The sequence below is a fragment of the Leucopleurus acutus genome (genome assembly GCF_964270905.1).
Source record: "Leucopleurus acutus genome assembly, chromosome: 11".
NCBI lineage: Eukaryota > Metazoa > Chordata > Mammalia > Artiodactyla > Delphinidae > Leucopleurus > Leucopleurus acutus.
In genome coordinates, this window is record NC_139152.1 from 96,579,465 (window position 1) to 96,605,526 (window position 26,062).

General features: G+C 56.0%; 2 protein-coding genes across 3 annotated transcripts in view; one reads left to right on the top strand and one right to left on the bottom strand.

Annotated features, from left to right (window-relative positions):
• ACO2 (aconitase 2) overlaps positions 1 to 11,589 on the top strand; it is a 51,871-nt gene extending 40,282 nt beyond the window's left edge. The window contains exons 7-18 of the mRNA XM_082851034.1: positions 1,289 to 1,393; positions 2,385 to 2,476; positions 3,518 to 3,623; positions 5,527 to 5,684; positions 5,895 to 5,968; positions 6,717 to 6,828; positions 7,722 to 7,844; positions 8,083 to 8,238; positions 9,151 to 9,342; positions 9,805 to 9,937; positions 10,437 to 10,558; positions 11,062 to 11,589. Of these exons, the coding sequence (XP_082707160.1) occupies positions 1,289 to 1,393; positions 2,385 to 2,476; positions 3,518 to 3,623; positions 5,527 to 5,684; positions 5,895 to 5,968; positions 6,717 to 6,828; positions 7,722 to 7,844; positions 8,083 to 8,238; positions 9,151 to 9,342; positions 9,805 to 9,937; positions 10,437 to 10,558; positions 11,062 to 11,199 (1,511 nt within the window). The 3' untranslated portion in view covers positions 11,200 to 11,589. The remainder of the gene's footprint in view (positions 1 to 1,288; positions 1,394 to 2,384; positions 2,477 to 3,517; positions 3,624 to 5,526; positions 5,685 to 5,894; positions 5,969 to 6,716; positions 6,829 to 7,721; positions 7,845 to 8,082; positions 8,239 to 9,150; positions 9,343 to 9,804; positions 9,938 to 10,436; positions 10,559 to 11,061) is intronic.
• Positions 11,590 to 12,708: 1,119 nt separating this feature from the next.
• POLR3H (RNA polymerase III subunit H) lies at positions 12,709 to 25,789 on the bottom strand. 2 transcript variants are annotated; one of them, XM_082849738.1, is made up of 7 exons: positions 25,618 to 25,789; positions 25,372 to 25,502; positions 22,823 to 22,919; positions 16,353 to 16,439; positions 15,819 to 15,882; positions 14,210 to 14,411; positions 12,709 to 12,972 (listed from the first exon to the last, which is right to left on the bottom strand). In XM_082849738.1, exons 2-7 carry the CDS (start codon positions 25,480 to 25,482, stop codon positions 12,919 to 12,921), a joined length of 615 nt encoding a protein of 204 aa, XP_082705864.1. In that variant the 5' UTR covers positions 25,483 to 25,502; positions 25,618 to 25,789; the 3' UTR covers positions 12,709 to 12,918. The 2 variants fall into 2 exon arrangements, with proteins under 2 accessions (XP_082705864.1, XP_082705863.1); XM_082849737.1 differs by having other exon boundaries at positions 25,372 to 25,789.
• Between the last annotated feature and the right edge of the window lie 273 nt (positions 25,790 to 26,062).

Consider the following 26,062-nt stretch of genomic DNA (forward strand, 5'->3'; position numbering starts at 1 on the left):
GAGGATCTGTCCAGTCAATTTGGGGACTTGGGATGGACACTTAGAGGTCGAGGGGAGACCTCACTGTCTAGTCCAGGTCCCTCATTAAACGGGAGACTGGGGCCCCTCAAGGACGGCAGGTAACTTCCCTGTGGTCCCTCATTAAACGGGAGACTGGGGCCCCTCAAGGACGACAGGTAACTTCCCTTAGGGGCTGAGCCAACTTGGCTGTGGCCCTGGGCTGCCTTGGGTGATCCAGAAGAAGAACCTACAGAGGGTGGAGGTGGTGGTGGGAAGGGGAATCAGAGTCAGGGCTTCTGTCTCAAAGCAGCCGTATTCTCACATCTTCCCTTGGCTGGAGTTGGAACCTCACTCTCTTCCTTTGGATTAGAGACCGTCACTTGCTAGTCTCCAAGACCAGGTGGGAGCCAGCCCCTTCCTACTCATCACTCCTGGTGATCTGGCCCCAATGCCTGGGCCCTCAGAAATCCAGGTAGACTTGGAATGAACCTTAGAGATGGTTCAGTCCAGACTTCCCTAGGGGCCTCCCTCAGCTCCACAGCAGCCCCACAGAGCTACAGTTCAGCTGGCCCTTGTGTCCCTCCAGTGATGTGGGGCTCATTCTTATAAGTAGCCCTTACTACTGTTGGACAGCTCAGTTAGGAAGTTGGCAACAAGCCCAGACCCATGTCCCAGCAACCCCATGAGGCTGGAGTCCTGATAGCAGTCAGGGCATCTGTAGCCTTTCTAGTTCTGTGGGCGGTCTGTGGTCCAGGCAGTGGACGTCATTCCAGTCTTATTGCTGGAAAACTGCGGACCCAGAAACATTTCCACCGTGTTGTAGCTGAAACAGTGCAGGCCTGCACACCAGGCAGTCAGACCGAGACCTGCAGGCCACGCTGCATTTGCTCTGTGGCATGACCTTGGGCCTCTCTGAGCCAGTTCCCTCGCCTGCAGATGGACACAGTAACAACTGGGTGGTCTGGCCAGGTCAGCGTTCATTACATGGGGGCTGTCTAGTCTGCTGAGCGGGACAGCCAGGCCTAGAACTGGAACTTGGCTTGCAGGAGCTGAATCTTGTATCCCCTTCACTCTACCCAGCAGCCACCCTGAGAGCCGGGACACCGAGCTCTGGCCCCGTGGCCTCTCTTCACTGGGCCTCATTTTAACCCTGGGCCACAGGGGCAGTGAGAGTGAGGGAAGAAATGATGCCAGCTCCCTGGTGTGAAGACGTGTGTGCACCTCTAGCAGGTGTGGGGGACCCTCGCCTAGCTGCACAGCCAGCCCCCTGGGCTCTGTTTCTCTACAGGCATGGCGACAATCTGCAACATGGGTGCAGAAATTGGGGCCACCACTTCGGTGTTTCCTTACAACCACAGGATGAAGAAGTACCTGAGCAAGACAGGCCGGGCAGGTGAGCCAGTGGGCGTCCTAAGTCCTAAGCCTGGTGTCTCCAGACTGGCTTCAGAGGCTCTGAGAAGCCTCTAACGGTCTGTGAGAGGTTATGTGTGTTACTGTTCCTGAGTGGGGTGTCTGTAGCTCTCATCAGCTTCTCAGTGGGTCTGGCATCTAAGTGTGAGATATCCCTGCCTCAGGATTGGAATTTAGTTTCCCCTGAAAGGGTGTCTGCATTCCGGTTCTTCTTGGCCTGGTCCCTGGTGCCCTCTGTGGGAGGCTCTGGAAATGACATGGATCTGCTTCTGTTTGTAATTCCTGCCCTGGCAGGGGGAGGAGGATAAAGGTCTGGAACAAGAACCACTTTGTAGGCCTCCCTCAGCAACTTCCCTGAGGTTCTAGTTTGGCTTCTTTGAAACCCAGAGTGGGAAATGGGTCCTGGGGGAGGAATTGTTGGAGCCTCTGAAGGGAGGTGAGCGAGGGTGATTGGTGGAGCCAGAGGCCAGGGGCCTGGGGGGGAGTTTGTCACTTTGTTCCCAAGCTCTCCGCACACAGAGTCCTACCTGAAAGGCCCTTCCCTCGCTTTTATTATCAAGTAACTTCTTCTCCTTCTTTAAAAACTCAGTGCTTCTCATCTCCAGGAAGCCTTCCCTGACTCTGAGCCTCAGTCACTACTTCTCCCCTGTGTCCCCGTGTTCCTGCGTGCCTCTGTTGTATTATGTTGTGACTTCCGGCTCACTGATAGCTCCTTCGCTAGACGTGAGCTCCTCGAGGGCAGGAACTGTGTCCTGTGCTGTTTGTTTTGTTCCTTTGTTTGCCCAGTCAGTGTCCAGGGCCTGGTGTTTGACAGGTGCCTGGTAGCTGTGGTTTATATGGATGGATGGGTGGGTGGGTGGGTGGATGCATGGATGGGTGGATGGATGGATGGGCAGGTGGATGGATGGATGGATGGAGTCTCATGGCCAGTTTCTGTTTTACATGCTTCAGTCTCCCTCCCTTGTTGATTTCAGACATTGCCAACCTTGCTGATGAATTCAAGGATCACTTGGTACCTGACCCTGGCTGCCATTATGACCAACTGATAGAAATTAACCTCAGCGAGGTGAGGAAGGGAGTTGGTTCCAGGAGTTTCTGAGGGTGGGGGGTTCAGGCCCCGCCTGGGGACTTCTGGTGGGCCCTGGGGAGAGCCAGAGCAGGTCCCTGGCTGCACACCCAGCAGGGCTCTTGGGCTTTTGGTTCCCCAGTGTCCCTGCAAACTGCTGCCTGAATCAGTGGGGTGGGAGGGGCAGCAGGAAGGCTGTATGGCCAAGGGGAGAGTGGAGGTGGCTACGGCTGGTGATTCAGAAACGTTCAGTTGGCCCCCACCTCAGCTTTAGGAGAAGCCAAGATTTTGCCCTAGAGTTGTGAGAGTTCAGAGGGCAAAGCCCAAGATTCCCAAGCCTGAGCCTGGCACCCTGAGACCTGTAGGCCAGGGTGGCATTTGGAAGGCCAGAGAAAGGGCAGTCTGGAGGAGCAGAAGCAGCAGAGCACAGCAGCCAAGGGTTTAGGCCCTGAAGCCAACCTGCATGAGTTCACATCTTGATTCTGCCACTTAAGCCTGCGACCTTGGGCAAGTTACTCAAGCACTGTGGGCCTCACTTCACAGTGTACCCAAGGCAGTCATGGGAACTGAATGAGCTAATCCGTGTAATAACAGTTGCTGACATTTATTGAGTGCTTACTGTGTGCCAGGCACTTCATTAAGTGCTTCACGTTGATTGATAAGTATCGTCACATGTAAAGCATCTGGCTGTAAGATTCCAGAAGCACCATAGTATGGGAGGTAATGGGCTTAGGAAGCTGGCAACCTTGATTCATCCCATGCCTCTGCTATCGCCGAGCTATGTGACCTTGGGCAAAGCAGGCGCTCTGCCGTCTGCAGGCTGGAGATGACGAGCCGTGCGGGGTTGGAGAGATCCCAGGAGCTGCGGCACGTACAGTGCCTGTTGCTCGGGCGTTTCCTGGGTAGAGGTTTGAGCCGTGAGAACAGTAGTTGGCCTCCCAGGCCCACCGTGACTTGGTGAGCGGGAGTGAGGCCGCCTCTGAAGAAGAGAGGCTGTCCACGCGCCAAGCTGGGTTCCCTCCCGTGCCTTTTCTTCCTCAGCTGAAGCCGCACATCAATGGGCCCTTCACCCCCGACCTGGCTCACCCTGTGGCAGAAGTGGGCAGTGTGGCAGAGAAGGAGGGGTGGCCCCTGGACATCCGAGTAGGTGAGCCACCCCAGCCCCCTGCCTCAGGGCCAGCGGTCCACCCAGGGCTGTGGGCTGTGGCCTGTGGCCTGTGCTTACCGTGGGGCCCTTCCTGAATGGACCAGGCACTTTCTGAAGTAGTTGGTTTTTTTCTTATGGCTTTTTAAAGAAATTACTTTTTCTTGGTATAAAAGAAATAGAGGGATTTCCTGATGGTCCAGTGGTTAAGACTTCACCTTCCAGTGCAGAGGGTGCAGGTTCGATCCCTGGTTGGGGAGCTAAGATCCCACGTGTCTTGCGGCCAAAAAAAAACAAAACGTAAAACAGAAGCAATATTGTAACAAATTCAGTAAAGACTTCAAAAATGGTCCACATCAAGAAAATCTTCATAGAGTCTGTCATACAGAGTGAAGTAAGTCAGAAAGAGAAAAACAAATACTGTATGCTAACACATATATATGGAACCAAAAAAAAAAAAAGAAAAAAGAAAATCTTCAAAAAAAAAAGAAAAGAAATATATATCAGTGTAGAGAATATTGACAAATAAGAAGTATTTTAAAACACCCCTAATCTCCACCCTCAGCCAGAAGCAGCTCTAGAAGCTCTTTGACAGGATACTGTATTTCTGTGTACATGCACATACTGATGTGTGTAATTTTCTGTTTTACAAACACTTCCTCTCACCAACCATGACGACTGATTTTACTTTACATGCTTTACATATACGGACACACTGGCATGGTATCACTGTTGTCACAGTTTAGTGTGGCTCTGAAGCACATGAACCCAGGTGGCCTGGGTATGAATCTGACTCTGCCACTTCACAGCTGGGTGACTGAGAGCAAATCACATCACCTCCTGTGCCTTGGTTCCCCAGGTGTAAAACGAGGGTGATACTGTACTTACCCGTTAAAATTGCTGGGAAGTGGGACGAGTTAATGTGTGGTAAGAGCTTTTGGTGGTGCCTGGCATGAAGTGCTATACAATGTGTTCAGCCTTATGAGTTGAAGTAAATAAAAACAAATCTTTGGTAGCTTAAAATTAGAAACTAAATTGCTGAGCTGGTGAGAGAGACTGTCTCTGTCTATAGACAGTGTGATGTCATCCAGTCTTTACTGACTTTCTGAATAACTGATAGACTTTCCTTTTTCTGATTTATTTACTTAATTTACTTTTTTGGCTGTGTTGGGTCTTTGTTGCTGCGTGCGGGCTTTCTCTAGTTGCGGCGAGCAGGGGCTACTCTTCGTTGCGGTGCGTGGGCTTCTCATTGCAGTGGCTTCTCTTATTATGGAGCACGGGCTCTAGGCGCACGGGCCTTAGTAGTTCTGGCACGCGGGCTTCAGTAGTTGGGGCTCGTGGGCTCTAGAGTGCAGGCTCAGTAGTTGTGGCGCACGGGCTTAGTTGCTTCGCAGCATATGGAATCTTCCTGGACCAGCGCTCGATCCCGTGTCCCCTGCGTTGGCAGGCGGATTCTTAACCACTGTGCTACCAGGGAAGCCAGACTTTTTAAAAAGAATTCTTTTTCCCCTGATTATAAACCAACTAGAAAGCCAGAGAATACTACAAAGTATAAGAGAAGAAAATTGGCCTATAGGCCCTCACCCAGCAGCAGTCATGTAAGTGTCTCAGTGTGGGCCTGCTGATGTGCATACACATGCAGACTGTACTACTGTAAGAGTGGCTTGTACTGCTTCCACGCATATTCAGTGTTGTGTTCACTGGCCTCATCTTCTTCCCTTAAATGGCTGGGTCAAGAGGAACTTATCCTTTACTCTTAAACAGCTAGGTAGTTTGCTTCCAACGTGTCTCTGTCGGAAGCAGAGTTGGTGAACTCTTGACCAGACCTGGATCATTTGCGGTCAGGTGGAGAGCTCTGGTTACTCTCTCCTCCTGACTCCCGGCCTCACCACCTATGATGCACCAGGTCTGATTGGCAGCTGTACCAACTCCAGCTACGAGGACATGGGGCGTTCAGCTGCTGTGGCCAAGCAGGCACTGGCTCATGGACTCAAGTGCAAGTCCCAGTTCACCATCACGCCAGGCTCTGAGCAGATCCGTGCCACCATTGAGCGGGACGGCTACGTGAGTGCCCACGCATCCCACCCCTGGCTCCCCCACCCCACTGCTGAGTAACGTGGCTTCAGGGCAGAACAAACCACAGCCTTGTAGGCAGGGGCTGGGACAGGCCCCAGGGTTCCCATCAGCTATTCATCCCTCAGGCTGCTGAACCACCCTTTCCCATCAGCTGCCAGCCTGCCCCTGACAACTCCCTGTCCTCTGTCCCTGCTGCAGGCACAGATCCTGAGGGACGTGGGTGGCATTGTCCTGGCCAATGCCTGTGGCCCCTGCATTGGCCAGTGGGACAGGTGAGAAGCACGATTTTTTTTTTCTCTCTTTTGCGGTACGCGGGCCTCTCACTGTTGTGGCCTCTCCCGTTGCGGAGCACAGGCTCCGGACGCGCAGGCTCAGCGGCCATGGCTCACGGGCCCAGCCGCTCTGCGGCATGTGGGATCTTCCTGGATCGGGGCACGAACCTGAGTCCCCTGCATCGGGAGGCGGACTCTCAACCACTGCACCACCAGGGAAGCCCCAGAAGCACGATTTTGATAGGACGGCCCTTTATGTCCTGGGGTACAGAGCCCCAGATGTTGAGGGGAGATGTCATTGAAGTGAAAACTCTCAGCCCAAGGCCTCTAGCTTTGGGGCTGTTGCACATTAGAAGACTTTTCCAGGAAGGACTGGAAAGTTGGGCTGTAAGTAAAGAGGAAGAGCCTCCAGCAGCACTGAGTGGCCACCTGGACGAGCCTGGGGTGGCAGGAAGAAGCCAGGGGGCCTCATCGTAATGCACACAGTGGTGACCTCTGATGCAGCCTCTTGAAAGGAAGCAGTGCCCGGGTCAGGAAACTCTGGCCTTGGTCTGGCCTCTGTCTTACGTGTGGTCTCAAGCAAACCTCAGTGATGCCCGAGGTTCCCTCTTGCTCTGTGTGTGTGAGTTCTGGGAGGAGGTGACCCTTTCAGGGTCTTTCCAGTTCCCCCTCCTCTGCCATGAGCTAGGCAGGATGGGCCAGGTGGCAAGGCCAGACATCCCTAACTCTGTCCCCTCTGACCTGGCAGAAAGGACATCAAGAAGGGGGAGAAGAACACCATCGTCACCTCCTACAACAGGAACTTCACAGGCCGCAATGATGCGAACCCCGAGACCCATGCCTTTGTCACATCCCCTGAGGTGAGACTCTGCCAGGCCCGGCCCTAACCTGGGACGGCCTCTCGGGGCCCTGCTGCTGGCCGGTCAGGGGAGTAGGGGCACTGGGGAAGGCCGTCTGACCCCGCAGGGCTGCTGAGGGAGGCTTGGCATCGCAGGGCAAGGGACTGCCAGGGCAGAAACCAAGAGCCATAAACCTTGCCAGCCCCAGGCGTCCAGCTCCCTTGGTGCCCCCCGCCTGGCTCCGCTCAGTGGCAGGAGCCTGAGGTCTCATTTAGCACAGTTGCGATGGTGAGCAGGAGCCTTAGCATCACCTGGGGACAGAAGGCAGCCCACCTCCACCCAGCCCTATGGCCTTGACCCTGTCGCTCCCCTCCTCTGTGCCCCAGGGTCCTGTCGGCGGCCCAGGAGCAGCGCAGGAGTTGCTCGCACTGTCCCTGAGCCGGGAGGGAGGCCGCTGTCATGGTGAACAGCCACTGAGCCGCGTGCTCCGGGCACTTAGTGGTTGTCCGCGCTTGGCCAGTCTTTTGTAACTTGGTTTTTTGAATGAGTGTTCCAGAAATGCTTTTGTGAAGAAACGGCCCTTTCCATGTTTTCAGTGCCCATTAAGGAACATTTTCACTGCAGCCGCATTTCTGGCCTCTCTGGGTCCAGCACTGACCCTGGTCGAGGGGGCTCTGAGGTCAGGCCCCAGTGGGGGTGGTAGAGGCCAGATTACCCTTGGGTTCATGAGTCCCCTGCGGGCCCAATGGCCCTGGTCCCAGGGAGATTCCTGCAGCTCCCACCTCTAAGGGGAAGAGTGGTCTGTGGAGAATCTGGAAATTTCCTGGGCTCCAGCTCAGTTTTGGTCTCTGCTGAGGTGGAGGAACGGGAGTGGAGTTTGGTGCCGACTGACAAACTGGCCGCCTCCGTTTCAGATTGTCACAGCCCTGGCCATTGCTGGCACCCTCAAGTTCAACCCAGATACTGACTTCCTGACGGGCAAGGATGGCAAGAAGTTCAAGCTGGAGGCTCCAGATGCAGATGAGCTTCCCCGAGCGGTGAGCAGGCACCACCACGGCCACCTGTCCTGCACACCCGCCTCGGCCTGGGCCTCAGGGCCGCTGTGTGGCTGAGACACTTCCTGCCCAGGAGGGACGCTCACTGTCTGTGAGAGTGAAGCGGCCGTGTTCACCGGGAGAGAGCGGCTTGGTGCTCGGGGGAGCTTGCCTTCCGTGAGAGCCTTTCCGAATGGGGGCTGAGGGGCTGGCACCCAATGTGCCCTGTCCCCTGCTGCAGGAGTTCGATCCTGGACAGGACACCTACCAGCACCCCCCTAAGGACAGCAGCGGGCAACGGGTGGACGTGAGTCCCACCAGCCAGCGTCTGCAGCTCCTGGAGCCTTTTGACAAGTGGGACGGCAAAGACCTGGAGGACCTGCAGATCCTCATCAAGGTCGGTGGCATGGGGACAGGGAGGACAGCCCTGCTGCCAGGGCACCCTCCCTTGATTGGTAGGAAAGGCCGTGAAACCACACGTTCTCCCATGGACCATGGTGGAGGACACAGTCAAGATTAGGGTGGGGGCAGGAAGGGAGGTTTGGCTGCAGAGGAGTGAGGGCATCTGTGTCCCCTCTTCCACTGCCCCGTGCCGGGCAGAACTGAGTCTGGCCAGCTGCTGTCTGAGGCCCTCAGCAGTTCTGCTCCAGCTGGTGAGGCCCACCTCCAGTGGGTGTGGGTAGTGAATGCAGCACAGGGAGGGCAAGATGGGCACATGTGACCCTGCACAGCCAGGTCTCCACATGTCTGGCTTGCAAGACAAGCTCCGGAAGACGTCATTTTCTCTGTTCCCACAGTTGAGCATCGGGGGTATGGCCTGTGTTTGGGAGCTGAGCAGACAAGCTCTTGTGGTACAGCCAGAGGCCTCAGACCCATGTCACACGTGCATTATGCTGTTAACTGTGGGGTCTCCAGGCAGTGTCACAGCCAATATTAGGCCCACGTGGTAGATGAAACTGATCAGTCACTAGCCAGAACCCAGACACATCCCTGGGCTCCTCTCTGTGTCGCTGGTCTTCCAGCCTGGGCATCTCCTACCTGGGGGCCTAGGTCTAAAGGGTGAGTGAGCAGACATACGTGTCCTCCATGTCCAGACTCCTCTACCCCCTCTGAGGGGTGGGTGACAGCCTTGCCTGAGCCCTCTTGGCCAGAGTGGTGACGCCAAAACGGTAGACCCTGTGTCACAGCCCGACATCCTTCTCGTGTCCCCATCCCCGGGTCCCGCTGCCTGCCTCGAGAGGGCCTCTCCCTTCATCTGCCACTCAGAGGCCCTGCCACGACCTCTGTTCTCTCTGCTCACCCACCCCAGGTCAAAGGGAAGTGTACCACTGACCACATCTCGGCTGCTGGCCCCTGGCTCAAGTTCCGTGGGCACCTGGACAACATCTCCAATAATCTGCTCATCGGTGCCATCAACATCGAAAATGGCAAGGCCAACTCCGTGCGCAATGCCGTCACCCAGGAGTTCGGTCCCGTCCCTGACACTGCCCGCTACTACAAGGTGGGTTGGTGGGGGTTAGGGATGGGGGTCCTCTGGCACCTCCTGGTGGCTGCATGGGGCAGTGGGTGGTTCAGGGACAGGGGGAGTCCATACCAGTAACTCTGCAGTTGAATAGTGTCCCAGTGCCACGGAGGCAGTCCCATGTCTGTCACCCCCACTGCCCTGGGCTCTCCCCGACACTGTGCCCCCCACTCACGCCTGCCTCCAGGCTGAGCGCTGATGGGGGGTGGTCGCACCTTCCCAGGCCCACTGCAGACAGCCAGGGCCCGTGTCTCATCACATGTCTTCCCAGGGCCTGGTTTGGGCCAGATTCACCTCTAACTTCACCTGTCCTTGGGGAGCAGGTGAGGAGGGGACTCTCTAGCTCCTTGACCTATGAGCCTTAGGAAGCCCGAGGACTGTGCAGGAGGGGGGCCAGTGCCCTCCTCTCCCTCATAAACTCGCTCCTTACTTTCCTGACAGGCACATGGCATCCGGTGGGTGGTGATCGGAGATGAGAACTACGGCGAGGGCTCGAGCCGGGAGCACGCGGCACTGGAGCCTCGCCACCTCGGGGGCCGGGCCATCATCACCAAGAGCTTCGCCAGGATCCACGGTGAGCTGGAGCGCCATCCCAGCCCCATCCACCTCCCCTCGCTGGCAGCCCAAGGTTCCTCAACCTGCCAGTGGCCCAGTGGGGCCTGGAGCCACACGCCTGGTTCCTAGGGCGTGTCGGCAGCTCATTTTCCACCATCACCAGCCTCCAGCCTCTGCTCCTTCAGGTTTGCGTGGATTCTGACACCCACGGCTTCCCATCTCTAGCATGTGCTGGTCTTGCTTCCAAACTTGTAGCAGTTGAAATCCAGGGCACGTGGTCAAAGGATTGTCTCTGATTGTCGGAGGCCTCAGGAAACACAGGCACCAAAGCACACTTGCATAGGGCCCCACATCACTGGGAGTGCGCCACCTTGGTCCTCGTAGTCAATGCCCCAGGTTTGTCCCCATGTGGCAGGACTAGGGGTGCCTCTCCCAGAGCCTTAACTAGACTTGGTTGGTGAGGTTCCTCACAAAAGGAACCTGCCGTGTATGGACTGAGTGTGCCCTCTGCCTTCTAGAAACCAACCTGAAGAAGCAGGGTCTACTGCCCCTCACCTTCGCTGACCCAGCTGACTACAACAAGATTCACCCTGTGGACAAGCTGACCATCCAGGGCCTGAAGGACTTTACCCCTGGCAAGGTAGGGGACCAGGGAAGGAGGTGGACCAGCCAGCCCATTTCCCCCAGGGCCCTCCTAAGAGGGGAGGGGAATGGAGGGGGCAGCCACCTTGGTTCCCCTCCTTCTAAACCTGGCCCTACCTGCACCTCCTCCCATGAGCCTCTGTTCCAGCTAGAAGGGCCCCTAAATTCTCCAGGTAACCCCCCTAGAGAGGGAAGGAAATGCCTTCCCATAGATGAGGGTAGAGCCAGCTCAGGCCCTCCTAACGTCCACTCAGTAGCCCAGGCTTGGCACTCAGAGGCCAACAGCCCATGCCCAGCAGGACCTTCTTGGCCCCAGGAGTTAAGCCATCTAGGTCTTACCATGGCCACCTAGGCCCAGACCTGGCCTAGGATTTGGTTCGCCTTGCTGGCCCCAAGGACCCAGAGCATTGACCCACCCTCCTGACCCTCTACCAGAACCGAGGGCCGTGTTCCCAAGAGCCAGGCCACCCACACCTGCCTCCCTCCCCCTCCTCCTCCCAGCCCCTGAAATGCATCATCAAGCACCCCAACGGGACCCAGGAGACCATCCTCCTGAACCACACCTTCAACGAGACCCAGATCGAGTGGTTCCGCGCTGGCAGTGCTCTGAACAGAATGAAGGAGCTGCAGCAGAAGTAAGGTCCGCTCTGCCACCAGCGCCCGCCCGTCCTGCTCCTCGGACCCAGCTCCGGTGTCACAAGTGCAGTTCTGCGTCACCAGAACCGGATCTGATCCGATCCAGCCGTGGCTTCGCTCACCACCGAGATGGTGTGGCCAGGCCTCCTGGCCTCTCTTCCCTCCGCCCATGGAGCGACCCACAGGTGGGGGTGGGGAGGTTCTTAAAATAACGTATCAACCCACCTTCCTGTTTTTAGTTTGGTTCAGATCTTGAGCAGCTTTGGGCAACTGTATTTATTTTTAACGACAGACTCCCATCTAAAGTTTTTCTCCTGCATGATCATTTCACTGGTGGCTGAAGGGTTCGAAAGATCCTTTTGCTCTTCTAAGGAAAATAAGAATCCAGATTCAGTGAGTGTTCCTTTGTGAGTGATGGTGTCTGTGCTGTTACCAACTCCAGCCTGTGGGGCGGGGGGTCCTTCACAGCCAGAGTCAGTGGACGCCGACAGCCACGCCACAGCCGGACCCATCACCAGACTTCCCACTTTCCTTCCCGCCCTGCTTCTGCCTGCAGCCTCCCCTCCCCACGCCCACACATTCCAGTAGTTTCCCCAATGGGGGCGGGGGGGTTGGCCCAAGATGCAGCCCCCACTTCCCCTGGACATCGAGTTGCCTTTCAAATGCCCAGAGAGTGTCTGTTTTACAGACAGACCACCATGTCCAAGGTCACAGCTAGTCCATATGTGTACTGCTCCCTAGTTTTTAGTACAGGGCGGCCGCAGGCACTGCTCTGCAACTGCTCCTCTCCCTGGAGCACTGCCCACTGGCACTACTCATACCTCCACGGCCCTGTGTCCATGTGAGCAGAAAGGCCAGGGCAGGAGGCAGGCTCCACGGAGATTCCTTCATCAGGACAAGACTTTGGCGTCGGGTGGGTGCTACAAAACGATGTCCTGGTCCCGGCAAAAATTCCTGGCAGAAATGAGTGAAGGGACAGAAGGACTCCGGCAAAGCCATTCTGTTGAGTAAATGATGGGGTGCTTGCCCTGGTGCCAGGATCTCACATCACAAGCAGACACCCACTGGGTGTTTGTTCCTGGTGTGGCCAAGGTCGGAAAGTGACAGCTGGCCCGAGGCTTCCTGCTGTACTGCTGGTGGGGGAGTAACAACAGCAGGTCACCAGCCCTCACCCCCTTGGGCCAGCAAAATCCACAGCATCCACTTTCCTGATGGAGCTGGTCAGCTGAGTCCAGGCCGCCCCACCTTCCATACGCTGGTGGGAAGAGGGTTTTTCCCTTAAACGTCAGACTCTGATCAGCAACTGGCAGCTGCCCCAGGCCAGCCTCTTGCTGTTACTTTATGGAGCCACCAAGCTCAGCTGGCCCAGAGCATAGCCTGAGGCAGCCTGGATCTCTCAGACCCCAAGTCCTGCCATTAAGTCATCTCCAGAAGTGATCCGGGGTGAGGAACTGTCCCAGCTGTGGCAACTCGGTAACCTTAGAACACTGAGACAATGGTGGCTCTCCCAACTGACGTGGCCATCATTTATTAAATATCTTTGTTGTCACTGACAGGCAGAAGTCCATGTGGACGGTGGGACTTAGTGGGGTAGGTCTGGGAGGAGGAGGGGAGGGGACAGCTTGGAAGGGCACAGGCTGCTCCTCGGCATCCTGTCGTCTTCAGGACCCGCCGCACCACCTTCCCGAGGGCTGGGCAGGGTCCAGTGTCAAAACCCCAGTGCTAGCTGCTAGTCCACCAGGAGAGAAGGCCCAGGCCCGGCTCACTGATGGATCCCTGCCAGGGGGAGAGAGAGAACAGGCATGTTTCATCTACCTTTAGAGCTGGAGCCAACCTGGACAGGAGGCAATGGGGGCCCTTCCTTTTAGGCGCCCAGCACAGGCCAAAGGGATGGTAGAGCACACCCCAGCCAGGAGGCTCTGGGGACATGCCGGAGCTGCAGCAGTACTCCCCGCTGGTCCAGACTCCCCTCTCCTGCTCCAGCCTCTCCTGAGGCATGTAAGGAAAGTGCTGGTTTACCAAGGGTACAGCCTCTCACCCCTCGCCCCCAGGCCTGGCCCACACAGGCACCAGCAGACCAGTCCTGGGCCTGGCTTCTGAGCCACTCGTGGTCTAGTTCTGCCAGAAAGGCCTAGTAACCTTGAGCCCCAGCCTCCAAACACACGCAGAGGGGAAGCCCTGGGCCACCCACAATCCTGACAAAGACAGGTGCCCTAAAAGTGAAGTACGGGGCCCACGCTATACCAGAAAACCCTGCCAGCAGGCCCCTGAAGTCCCACTTCTGTCATGTGTTGCTCGCTGTCTGGCTTCATGAGGATAAAAGACAAAAGGGACCCAAGTCAGATCTGGCCGGTTGCAGCTTCCCTGCCACCTCAGGCCGTGTGGGTTTGTAGTGGGAGCAGCCCACCCCTCCCTTGGTTTCTTCCTCTCTCAGCCCCTTGACCCACAGCCTTGTTGTCCAGTTGGTGTCATCCCTCTTGTGGGCAGGGGCCTGACTCCCCTGCCCTCCCCAGCAGCCATGGCAGCTTTACGACCTCGCTGCAAGAATTACTGCTGCCCTGGGCTTCCCTGGAGGCGCAGTGGTTAAGAATCCACCTGCCAATGCAGGGAACACGGGTTCGAGCCCTAATCTGGGAAGATCCCACATGCCACAGAGCAACTAAGCCCGTGAGCCACAACTACTGAGCCTGTGCTCTAGAACCCATGAGCCACAACTACTGAAGCCCGCGTGCCTAGAGCCCGTGCTCCGCAACAGGAGAAGCCACCGCACCACAACCAAGAGTAGCCCCCGTTCCCTGCAACTAGAGAAAGCCCGCGCACAGCAACAAAGACCCGACGCAGCCAAAAAATAAATTTATAAGGAAAAAACAAAGAATTACCGCTGCCCTGGCCTGCAGAAATGGGGCTCCCCAGGGAGAAGGGACTGCCCAAGACCCCACAACAGGGACCTGCACCCTGACCTGCTGGGGCCTCCCGCCCCGCGGTTCCCCGCAGTCTTATGAGGACAGCTCACCACAAGCGTGTACGGAGCCTCCTTCTTTGGCAGCTCCTCGCTGGAAGAGGTGGCATCGGCTGAGCTGGGCCCAGTGGGGGACGTGTCCACAAAGCTCTCGTCCACCACCCGGAAGCGGATCTCCTCTCCGGTGTCCATGTATAGGTCGTGCGCTCCTTCCTCCGTCTCGTACTCCCACACCCACACTTGCTCTGCCTCATCGCTGGGTGGGGCGCAGGGTCAAGGCAACAACCAGACCACGGGGGAGCCAGAGTGTTGGGGAGTCCTCCCACGGCACGCCCCAGGAAAATCCAATCCCAGGCTGAGATGCTTTGGGAAGTCACAGGAAAAGCAGGCCCAGCGCTGTGTGCGAGAGGCAAGGTCGGGCCGGGCCCAGTGAGTGGCTGGATCTCCTGGGCACCAGGATCCAGACTGGGAACACGGACCCCGGGCAGGCACCACGGGACACCAGCGCAGGAAGGAGCTCCAGAGCACAGCGCGAGCTCTGCCTCAACATGGAATGACCACAGCCCCTCGGTGCCTGAGGTCTTACTCTGCCCGTGTGTCCTCTCAGAGGCCAACTGCCAAGTTCAAACCTCAGCTCCACCACCCACCGGGGCCAGGCCCAAGCTCTCGGTGCCTCAGGGTCCCCATCTGTAAAACACAGATTACAGTAAGGCCTGCCCTCCAGGGCTGCAGGGGGGAGGTAATAAAACAGCACACGTGGAAAGTGCTTTCCACAGGACCCCTCGGTCGGCCCGAGTGCTCACTGACGCTGGCCAGCGTTCTCCACATAGTGCAATTCCACATCCCTCTCCGTGCCTCAGGACACTTGACAGCAGGCAGCCCAAGGACTTGCCCAGTTTCCAAGAGGACACGGCAGGATGGGAGGTCACCAGGCTGAGGGAGAGGCCAGCCTGGGCCAGGTTTTCTGACAAGTTCCAGAGCCACACACAGCCCCTGCCCTGCACACATGCGCACACGCACGCAGGCACGCACCCCGGCTCCCTACTGCCGGCTCTGCTGGATGGCCCCCCTCCAATCAGCAGAGCTCACACCGAAGAGACATGCTGCCCTCTAATGGCAGCCCCGCAGATGGGTCCTGCCCCTCCTCTGCGCCAGGTCCCATGCTGGGCATTGCGGGTACAGTCGGGACAAGATGGGGTCCCTCCTGGTGAGCGGTCTCGGTGAGCACCCACAGAAACAGCAACCCCAGTGCAGCAGGCAAGGGCCGGGACAGGGACAATGGGGGAGCCAGCAACAGGAATCTTCAACCAGCCTAGGACCCGCAGAGCCAAGCCCTCAAATGTTAGCTGAGGGGGGGGAGGTGGGCCAGTCAGGCGGGCCTCTAGAGGGAGGTGACCTTTGAGATGACTCCTGAAGGGACAACCTAAGCGCACTGAGCTGGAACCAGGCCTGACAGTCCAGATGGAGGCGCAGGTGTGCAGACACCACGGTCAGTGTGAGAAGCACAGGCAGGTCAGTGCTTCCAGAGCAAAATGCAAGCTGGAGGGGTGGGCAGAGGCCAGCAGCATCAGGTCACAGGACCCAAGGCCACCTCGAAGAGTGAGGACCTTCATTTGGAGAGGCCCGAGTTCCTCCATGACCCACTCTAACCCTGGGAGGATACAACTTGGCCGGCTGCTGCAGTGACTCTGGAGGGATGAGAATGTCATCGAAGAACCCTAGAGAGACTGGAAGACATGCAGGTGACAGCATGAGATGGGGCTCAGAATGGACAAGCAAGCCCTTACCCTGTGCTGCCCATGGAACCCTGGGCCCCGTCCCCACCCCAGAGCCCCACGCCTCTGCCACAGCCTGAGCAGCCACCCAAACCCGAGGTGGACACTGCACGACAGGGACCAGCGGATGCCAAGGGCCCCGAGTCACCTCTGCCAGCTCCAGTGCCTGCCCCGAGGTCCTGACTCACAGCCTTGCAGTGAAGGCCCCCAGCTGGCCTAGGTCCGCACAGTTATAGCACAGGGGGCTGAGTATCCCCCTTGCGCACAAGCTGCTCAGACAGCTCGGGAAGGTTCTCTTTCCCTATGTGACCCCTCCCCTGACCATGCGGCCCAGCACAGAAGCTAAAGGGAGGCAGGCCAGCCCCGCCATCTGCCCCCAGCGTGCTCCCGGGTCTCATGTGAGGACTCAGGGCCAACATTACCGTGCACTCCCTCCGGGCTGCAGCCTTTGATATTTCCAATCAGAATCTCGTCCAGGAACGGATGGAACACCACATAGCGAAAGTGAACTGGAAATGAAAGCGTGTCGGTGATGAGCAGGCCATGAGGAAAGGCTGCTCCAGCTGGGGTGGCCTGTGCTTTCCAGTGTCCACTCTCACTCACTGGCATGCTGACCCCGTGGCGGCACCAAGAAGCCACACAGCAGTCCACACCAGGCGCCCGTGGGCCTAGACCTGTTAGCTAAGCCGGAGGGACCCTCGGCCCCGTCCCCGGCAAGGCCACAACTTGGCCCCCGTGTGAGAGGCCGGCAGCACTGGCCCTGGAACTGAGGTTCAGTTCCCAAATCCATCAGTCACAGCTGAGCTCAGATTCTGGGCTAGCAATGACTCCAAAGTCAATTCCAGCCTTCCTCCAAGCTCTCTCCTTTATTTATTTTTAAAATTACCGGGCTGCTGTTCTTTTCTTTCTTTTTTAAAAAAATTTATTTATTTTTATTTTTGGCTGCGTTGGGTTCTCGTTGCTGCTCGCGGGCTTTCTCCAGTTGCGGTGAGCGGGGGCTACTCTTCATTGTGGTGCGCAGGCTTCTCATTGTGGTGGCTTCTCTTGTTGTGGAGCACGGGCTCTAGGTGTGCAGGCTTCAGTAGTTGTGGCACGTGGGTTCAGTAGTTGTGGCGCACGGGCTTGGTTGCTCCGCGGCATGTGGGATCTTCCCGGACCAGGGCTCGAACCATGTCCCCTGCGTTGGCAGGTGGATTCATAACCACTCTGCCACCAGGGAAGCCCAGGCTCTCTCCTTTAAATTCTAACAAGGGCAGAAGCAACTGGCAAAGAGAACCAGGTTTGGAAACAAGTTCCCCCATCTCCTGCTGATTGGCAAAGTTTGCCCCAGGCATAGCTCTGACCTGGAACAGGATGCTAAAAATGCTCTGGACTTTGGGGTGGGGGAAGAGCCAATAAACCAGCAAAAATGCCTCTGTGGGTTCTCAAGTCCTGTCCTATGTGGTCCCTACTCACCTGACCCCAAGAAAAATATCAGGTAAGGTCTGTGCCCACATCACAGACTCTGACTCCACAGCCTGGCAGAAGCCGTCACTCCATCACTGCTGCCCCTTGCTGAGCGCCTGCCCCCTGCCCTGCACACACGCGTGCACGCACACACACGGGGTGTCCACCGAGCCCCAAAGGTGGTGTCTAGGGCCTGAATTCCGCCAGGGCTAGTAAATAACCATAAGGCTGCCCCCTGGCAGTCGCCCAGTGCCCATCACGATCCACCTGTGTCAGATGTCATGCTTCCCCAGTGTGACCATGCTCAAGTGGCTCAGAGAGGCTGAGTTACCCACTCACAGTCACACAGCTGTTCTGCCAAGGGGAAACTCCAAGTCTTTCTGAACCATGAGACAGGAACACTGGGTTGAATCTGCCTTCCTCAGAAAGGGTTTAATCCCCAAACACAGGCTTCTGCTACCAATGCCCTCAGCTGCCTGGTCTGGCAGCCTCACCCCAAGGACAGCAGGGTCCACCTGGCCCCCAGCTCCCCACCAGGCTGCTTCCCCATGGCTCCACCAGGCAGGAAAGTGTGGGAAAAGGAGAGGAGGCAGCTGGTGCCCCTCCCTCCCTGGGAGGAGACAAATACAAGCCGTCTGAGCCTTCTTAAGATGGGAGAGCCGCATGCTGACCTCGGAGAGGGTAGATGAGGGCAGATGTCACTTACGCACAGTATGGAAAAATCCTGTCCCCTGTATGACCCAATGTCAGTTCATTTTAACAAATCCCCACGGAGCCTCTGCCAGGTCTGTGCCAGGCCCGATTTGGGCACTGGGCTTGCAGGGGCAGGATGACACAGGATCCTGTGCCCAGGGAGCTCAAGGCTGGAACAATTACCTCCAGAAGCAAATGGTGAGCCACCCAGGTGTCTGACAACAGATCAATGTATAAACAAAATGTGATATATCCATACAATGGGAGATTATTCAGCCTCAAAAAAGGAATAAAGTACCGACACATGCAACAACATGGAAGAACCTCAAGGACATTATGCTACATGAAATAAGCCAATCACAAAAGGCCACGTATTTTACGATTCTATTCATATGAAATGTCCAAAATAGGCAAATCCAGAGACAGAAAGTCGATTAATGGTTGTCAGGGGCTGGCAGAGCGGGGAGTAGCTGCTAATGAGTACGGTGTTTCTTCTGGGGGTGATGAAAATGTTCTGGAATTAGCCAGTGGTGATAGTCACACAGCCTGGTGAATATACTAAAAGCCACTGTACCGTATGCTTTAAAAGGGTGAATTTCATGGTATGTGAATTATATCTCAATTAAAAAACAAAAAGGAAGGAACTTCCCTGGCGGTCCAGTGGTTAAGACTCCACGCTTCCACTGCAGGGAGCACACGTTCGATCTCTGGCCGGGGAACTAAGATCCCACATGCCACACAGCCAAAAAAATAAATAAATAAAATAAAATAGGAGGCCACAGACCAGCTGGAGGGCCAGCTGGGATGGTGCTATGTTGCGGGCCACCTCCCAAGACCCCCATCTGAAGTTCTAGGGATGTTTAGCCTGCAGGTGGGAAGACTGGAAAGTCAAAAAGGATGGGTCTGAAGGACCAGTAAGAAGAGGAAGACCCATTCTTAGTTGTAGGCTCGAGCAAACTTTGTCCCAGGATACGTAGGGCTGCCTCAGGATATGATGAGTTTCAACAAAGGACAAATACCATGATTCCACTCACATGAGGTACCTGGAGTAGTCGAATTCATAGAGACAGAAAGTAGAATGGTGGTGGACAGGGGCTGGGGGGCAGGGGCTGGGGAACTGTTGTTTAGTGGAGACAGAGATTCAGTTTCAGAAGACAATAAAGGAACTTTCCTGGTGGTGCACTGGTTAGGAATCGCCTGCCAATGCGGGGGACACGGGTTCAATCCCTGGTCCAGGAGGATCCCACATGCCGCGGAGCAACTAAGCCCGTGAGCCACAACTGCTGAACCTGCGCTCTAGAGCCCGTGAGCCACAACTACTGAGCCTGTGTGCTGCAGCTACTGAGCCTGTGCTCTAGAGCCCACGTGCCACAACTACTGAAGCCCATGCGCCTAGAGCCCATGATCCACAACAAGAGAAGCCACTGCAATGAAAAGCCCACGCACTGCAACGAAGAGCAGCCCCTGCTCGCTGCAACTAGAGAAAGCCTGCACGTAGCAACAAAGACCCAATGCAGCCAAAAATAAATAAATAAAAAATAAATAAATAAAATAAAATTAAAAAAAATAATAAGTTTAAAAAAAAAGAAGACAATAAAGTTCTGGAGCTGGATGGTGGTGATGGCCACACAACAATGTAAATGCACTGAGTACCACCGAACTATACACTAAAAATGGCAAATTTTATGTTATATGTGTTTTATCACAACTTAAAAAACAAGGGAAAAGAGCAAAGCAAACGGTGGGCACAAAGACAAGCTGCTCCAGAGCCCAGAGCGGGGCCCCAGTTCAGCCAGAGGCAGGGGAAGGAGGCGGGTCCAGCTGGCCGGGCAGGCATGGAGAACACAGGGCTGGTGCCAAGGAGAGGTACCCTAAGTGACAAGGGATGAGGCTGGCTAGTCGGGGCCAGTGTCACCAGTCACAAAGGCTAACATGTCGTGAGCACCTACTATGCGCCAGGCACCGGACCAAAGGCCTCCCGTGGTTTTTCTCGTTTATTCCTCGCAAGGGCTGTGTGAGGCGGGTACCATTATCATTACACCGTTTTTCCAGGAGTGAGTCCCAGAGAGACAGGTAAAGTAATCTGGCCTGAGTAGGAGGAGAAACAGAAAGAAGCAGAAGGCAACTGGCAAATGAATAATCCTCTAAGCGAAGGCAGAGGCCCGGTGCGGAGCCCCGCTCAGCACACCCTTGGCCACAGCCCTGGCGAGGCAGTGGCGGGAGGGGAGCCTTGTGCTCAGCCTCGAAGCCTGCCCACCGATCCCCACCACAGACCAAAGACTCACCCTGCGCAATGCTCGACGGGCCCTGAGGAGCCTTGTAGCCACGAGTGTTAAGCCCATTTTACAGATGAGGAGAGTGTGGCTGAGGAAGGTAGTCACATGCCTGAGGTCCCCACGAAGGGGGGCCTGAGCCACAATTCAACTCCAGGTCTGTGTGACAGGCCTAACGCTGGGCTCTACTCCTGTACCTCGTTCCCAAGAACACAGGGGACCCAGGGTGAAGCAGGGTGGATAAGAAAACCAGCAGTGAAGTCCTACACGAAGCAGCAGACACAACCAAATGAACGGACAGAATTTCCTCATATTTAACTTTTTTTCTGAGTTTTTTTTCTTTTTTTTAAATTAATTAATTATTTTTGGCTGCGTTGGGTCTTTGTTGCTGCACGCAGGCTTTCTCTAGTTGTAGTGAGCGGGGACTACTCTTTTTTTTTTTTTTTTTTTTAGTACTCGGGCCTGTCACTGCTGTGGCCTCTCCCGCTGCAGAGCACAGGCTCTGGACACGCAGGCTTAACAGCCATGGCTCACGGGCCCAGCCGCTCTGTGGCATGTGGGATCTTCCCAGACCGGGGCACGAACCCGTGTCCCCTGCATTGGCAGGTGGACTCTCAACCACTGCTCCACCAGGGAAGCCTGGGGCTACTCTTCGTTGTGGTGCGCGGGCCTCTCATTGCGGAGCACGGGCTCTAGGCGCGCGGGCCTCAGTAGTTGTGGCACGTGGGCTCAGCAGTAGTTGTGGGGCACAGGCTCTAGAGCACAGGCTCAGTAGTTGGGGCTCACGGGCTTAGTTGCTCCGCGGCATGTGGGATCCTCCCGGACCAGGGATCGAACCTGTGTCACCCGCATTGGCAGGCGGATTCCTAACCAGTGCACCACCAGGGAAGTCCCTTTGAGTTTTTCTTGAAGTTCTGGCCCCCTGACCACTTGTCTCCTGGACAGCAAGGCCCCTGTCCCACGACAGAGACTGGGCTCAGAGCCCTCGTGGCCTTGTGTCCACATCACCGACTGGTCTTTCTGCTAACGAAACCGTCCTGGTCCCCACACGCAGCTCTCCACAGAGTTCAACGGCATCCGTGAGAACTAATTAAGTCTCTGGATTCCTGGACACACACACCAGGCAGCCTCACGGCACATTCTGGAATGCTCGGACATCTCTGTGCTGAGGCTGACACCCCCCACCCCCCAGTACGGGCCAGGGCAGGGCTCCTGAAATGCGGCTTCGTGTGAGAATCCCTGCAGGCCCCTCCCCAGAGATTCTGACTCAGAGGGTCTGGGGCAGGCGGACGAGCGCCCAGCGGAAGGCGAGAGGCATGCCTGCACCCCGACTAGCCCCGGACCACCTCAATGGCGCCCTTGCCCTCTGCTTCTCATCTGGTTTGTCCAGGCAGGGGAGAGAAGAACACCCCGCTTCCTCCCTGAGCCCTCTCCTCAAGGTGACCCGCCCTCTACTCCTCCCTCCCATCCGGGGTGCACATCCCTTGCCAATGTGACCGCAGCCCCTCCCATCCAGAGGAAGCCCTTCTCCATCCTTAGACTCTGGCCTCCGCCATGTGACCTGCTCTGGCCAATGGGATATAAGCAGAGGCCTGAAAAGCATCTGTGCTTTGGTGCCCAGTCTACCTACTGAAACAGGACACCACACCGAGCAGAGACGTGAAACCCAGCCGAAGCCCCCCATCCAACCAGTCTGTCAACCACCAGACACATGAGAGCCCCCTACACCATCCAGCCCTGGCCAAGCCAGCCCAGAGGACCACCACCGAGCTGACCCACAGAATCGGAGGAACAATTCAAATCGATGAGCCGTCAAGCACTCGCTCTGTGCCAAGGTCCTGCCCTGAGAGCTCCGTACATATTAACTTAGTGATTCTCACAACAATAACGTCTACTGTTAAAAATAAAAAAATAAAGTCTGTTAACTGCATTTTACTGAAGAGGAAACAGAGGCACAGAGAAGTTACATGTTCCGCTCAGGACACACAGCAAGTAAGTAGCAGAGTTGGGATTTAAACCTAGAGGCCACACTTTTAACCATTATGTCTTGGTGTCCCTCAAAGTCTCCCACCCCCAACCAGCCATCTCCCCAAGAGGGGCAGCTGTGCTCCCCTCCGCTCTCCCCACTTTTAAGCTAGCAATGCCTACTCCAACTGTCTTCCACTATCTGTCCACCCACCCTACCTGAGCAGCCTGAGAGCCAGGCAGAGCAGGGCTCATATAACACACAAGACCAAAGGGGACACAGACACAGAGCCACAATCTCAGAGCTGGAGAAGCCTTGAGAATCACCTTGTCTACCTCCCCTTCTTATAGATAGGAAACTGAGGCCCAGAAAGGGGAAGATTCTGCCCATGATCACCCAGTAAATTCCTGGCAGAGTCAGGAATAGGCCCCAGGTCTCCCAACACCCTGACCAGGACTCCCCCTACAGAAAACTGAGCCCCAAGAAGCCCAGTGCCCAGAAGGAGGGCACCCACCTTTGGTGTGTGATGCACCGTCCCCCGGGAACACATAGGCGTCCTCCAGCTTGGTGATGTCAAACAGGCAGATGCAGAGTCCCACGTTGTACACGACCTGTGGGCATCCGTGTACACAGCCCGTGACCTCGAGGCCCAGCTCCCTGCGCAGTCTCTCCTGAGATCCACCCCCCCACCTCCCACCCCCACCCCGCGCCGGGCAGGTATGATTATCCCCGTTTACAGCTGGAAATGCATTGGGGCACTGCCTGAGGTAAGGAACTCGGGGAGGATGCTGAACTCTGGAAAGAACAAGGTCTTTGGTGACATGACGGATGCAGGTTACAACGCCAGCTCTACCACTCCCTGTGTGACCTCCAAGGTCACTTCTCTGAGCCTCAGTTTACCCATCTGCAAAAATGGACATACCAGGCTGTGGGGTTGTTAAATCAAGAGAACAGCTGCGAAGTACCTAGCTCAGTAGCCAGCTCACCTGCTAGAAATAACAATCACCAATCAAGGATCATTATCATTACTAATAAGGATCAGCGGTGGGGAACCCCTGGTTAAACCTACACTTTCCAAGGCCCCAGTTCCATACTAGAGCTCACAGTTTAAAGTGTCAGACCACAGCTAATCGCTGTTCTGCTCACAAAGTCTCGGACACACAGACGGGGCCACAGGGACTGAGGCTGGCAGAGTGACTCATGGGAGGCCCTGAAACTGGGCAGAGAACAGGCAGAGGACATCCCATGACCCATCTCCACTCCAGGATGCTGCACAGGACTAGCGGCTTGGTGTCTGGTTATCTGACACCAGCGTCATCACCTCCGTTAGAGACCTTGCAGGACTGTTCAAGGATTAGCAAGAAGCTCAGAGAACTCAGAGTCCTGGCCAGACCTCAGGGCAATGAGGCAGAGTCGGCTGGCTTTGGAAGCACAAGGAGATGTGTGCCCTTGGCTGGACCTTGGACCTCTTCTGTGTGGCCTCCTCTCAAATGACTCAATGATTCAAATACAGAAATACTTGTCTGGGAATTCCCTGGCAGTCCAGCTCTTTCACTGCTGAGGGCCCCGGTTCGATCCCTGGTCAGGGAACTAAAATCCTGCAACCCTCGCAGCGTGGCCAAAAAAAGAGAAATATTTGTCTGAACAGGTCAGAGAAGGACCTGCATTACAGAAGGACTATATACCCTTCTTGTAACTTTCACACCTTTTCTCTTTGTCCTTTAGAGGTCCCTTCTCCTTTCACCTCACAAAGTAATCAGACACCATCCACTAAGGACTCCATGAGTTCTCTCCACCAACAACAAATCCCTAGGTCTGTACACTCCACCTTCTGTGATTTCAGGCTCTATGGAAGGGACCTGCCTCCTGCCGACAGCCAGCCAATCTTCCTCCGGCTCTCTCCTCAGCCTACTACCTCCTGCTGAAGACCATTATTCGATGAAGTCCTGCAGGCCCTGTATGACCTGGCTCCCACCACTTTCCAGCCTCTCCTCGCTCTGTGTGCTCAGGCCACACCAGCCCCTCCATGCCATGATAGATGCGATATTCCCTCCTGCCACAGGGCCTTTGCACATCCTGTTTCTGCTTCCTGCACAGCTCTACTCTCTGTCCAGAACCTCCCCCCCCCAAAAAAAAACAAATCCCCTATGTTAGTTCTTCCTCACCACCAGATCTCAGCTCAAGCACCACCTCCTTAGCAAACCCTCTTGTCTCCCTCATTGTAGGTGAAGTTCCTTCATTCCACAGGCTTGTGAACACCTGTTCTCATAACAGTTACCTCAACTTCTCATCACACACTCAGCTGTGGGAGTCTCTCACCCATATCAGCTCTCCCCACCACACTACAGAGCAGAAGCTTGTCTTATTCATTTAATAAACAATTATGGAACATCTACTCTGTGCCAGACTCTGGCTAAATATGGGGGATACCATGGGGAAGAAGACAACAGTCACTTGCCCTCATGGAGAGGGAAAGAGAAAAACAGTAACCTAGTAAACAAATAAGAAAAGAGAGGTGAGTGCTAAGAAGGAAAGAGTGATATGGCACAGAATAACTGCAGAGGCAGGGCTGCTTCAGAAAAGGCCATGGGAAGGCCTCTGAGGACCCAGCACTAAGGCATGCTAGCCTGGCACATAAAAGGTGCACAAACATTTTTTTGCAGGAATGAATGGATAAACCTCCTTATAGCTAAACTACCATCCATCTTCACAGAAACAATGCATGGTTGGACAGCAATTATTATTTCCATTTTACAAATGGAAACTGAGGCCCAGAGTGGGTAAAGGACTCGCCCTAGATTGCAAAGTAATTTGGAAGTGGGGACGCTAGCAATTCCCAATTACAAGGCCTTTTTCAAACCCAGTTTTTCTTTTGATTCCTGCCAGCATCCTAGTGGGTTAAGGATTACCCCCATCCCATGCACAGGCTTAGAAACCGAATTCTGAGACTTTAAGCTATTTGCCCAACTCCAGGGCTTGGCATGGCCAGGCCGGCAGCGGGTGGGTAGGCAGTGCTGGGCCCTCCCGTGCCAAGGCCTGCCCGCGACCCCGTGGACCCAGTACCTTGTTGGCCAACTTCTTGTTCAACTCCTCGGCAATGGAGTCGTTGAGCTTCCTCTCAAACTGCCACGGGGGGATCCGCACGGTGTCTACCATCTCCACCAGGACGAACATCCCGGCCTGCGCGGGGGGCTCTGGAAACGGGTGGGTCAGTCACGCACCGGGGCCTGGGGCAGTGGGGATCCCCGAGCCCGCTCCGTCCCGTTCCAATAGCTGTGACCAGCCCCCAGGCCAGAAATGGGGCTGCACCGTAGGGGTGTCCCGTGCGGGGCGTGCTCCGCTACTACAAAGAGAGGAAAATGAGGCTCAGCCGCAGGGTCTCGGGCTCGAGCGGGAGGGGTGCGCGGCCAGCCACACACAGCCCTCGCCAAGCGCCACCGCCACGCACCGCGAACCCACACGCAGCCGGCGGCAGCAAGACTTTAGGCGAGACTCCGAATCCGGTAGCTTCCGGAGGACCGACCAATAAGAATCCTCGGCCCGCCCCCCGACGCGGGGCGGAGCTGTCTACCGGCTCGTGCGCGGGGCGGGGCGGGGGGAGGGGCCTGGGTGGGGTGGGGTGGGGCCTTGCCTGCCGTAGGCGCAGCTGTCAACCTTCCGACAACGCTCTCAGGTTGCTAGGCGACCTCGGTGCAATCCAGTCATCTCTCGCCCAGCCGGTAACTACTCTCCTTGCTGGCCTCGGGCTGTCCTC

Bases quoted from the DNA above. Each gene is read 5' to 3' on its own strand.
- POLR3H (XM_082849738.1), bottom strand. From the start codon at position 25,482: ATGTTCGTCCTGGTGGAGATGGTAGACACCGTGCGGATCCCCCCGTGG. The intron at 22,920-25,371 runs GTACTGGGTCCA...GGATGCCCACAG, and splicing joins ACAAGAAGTTGGCCAACAAG to GTCGTGTACAACGTGGGACT. The intron at 14,412-15,818 runs GTATCCTCCCAG...CGCCCCACCCAG, and splicing joins CTGCAGCAGCCGGCCAAGTT to CGATGAGGCAGAGCAAGTGT.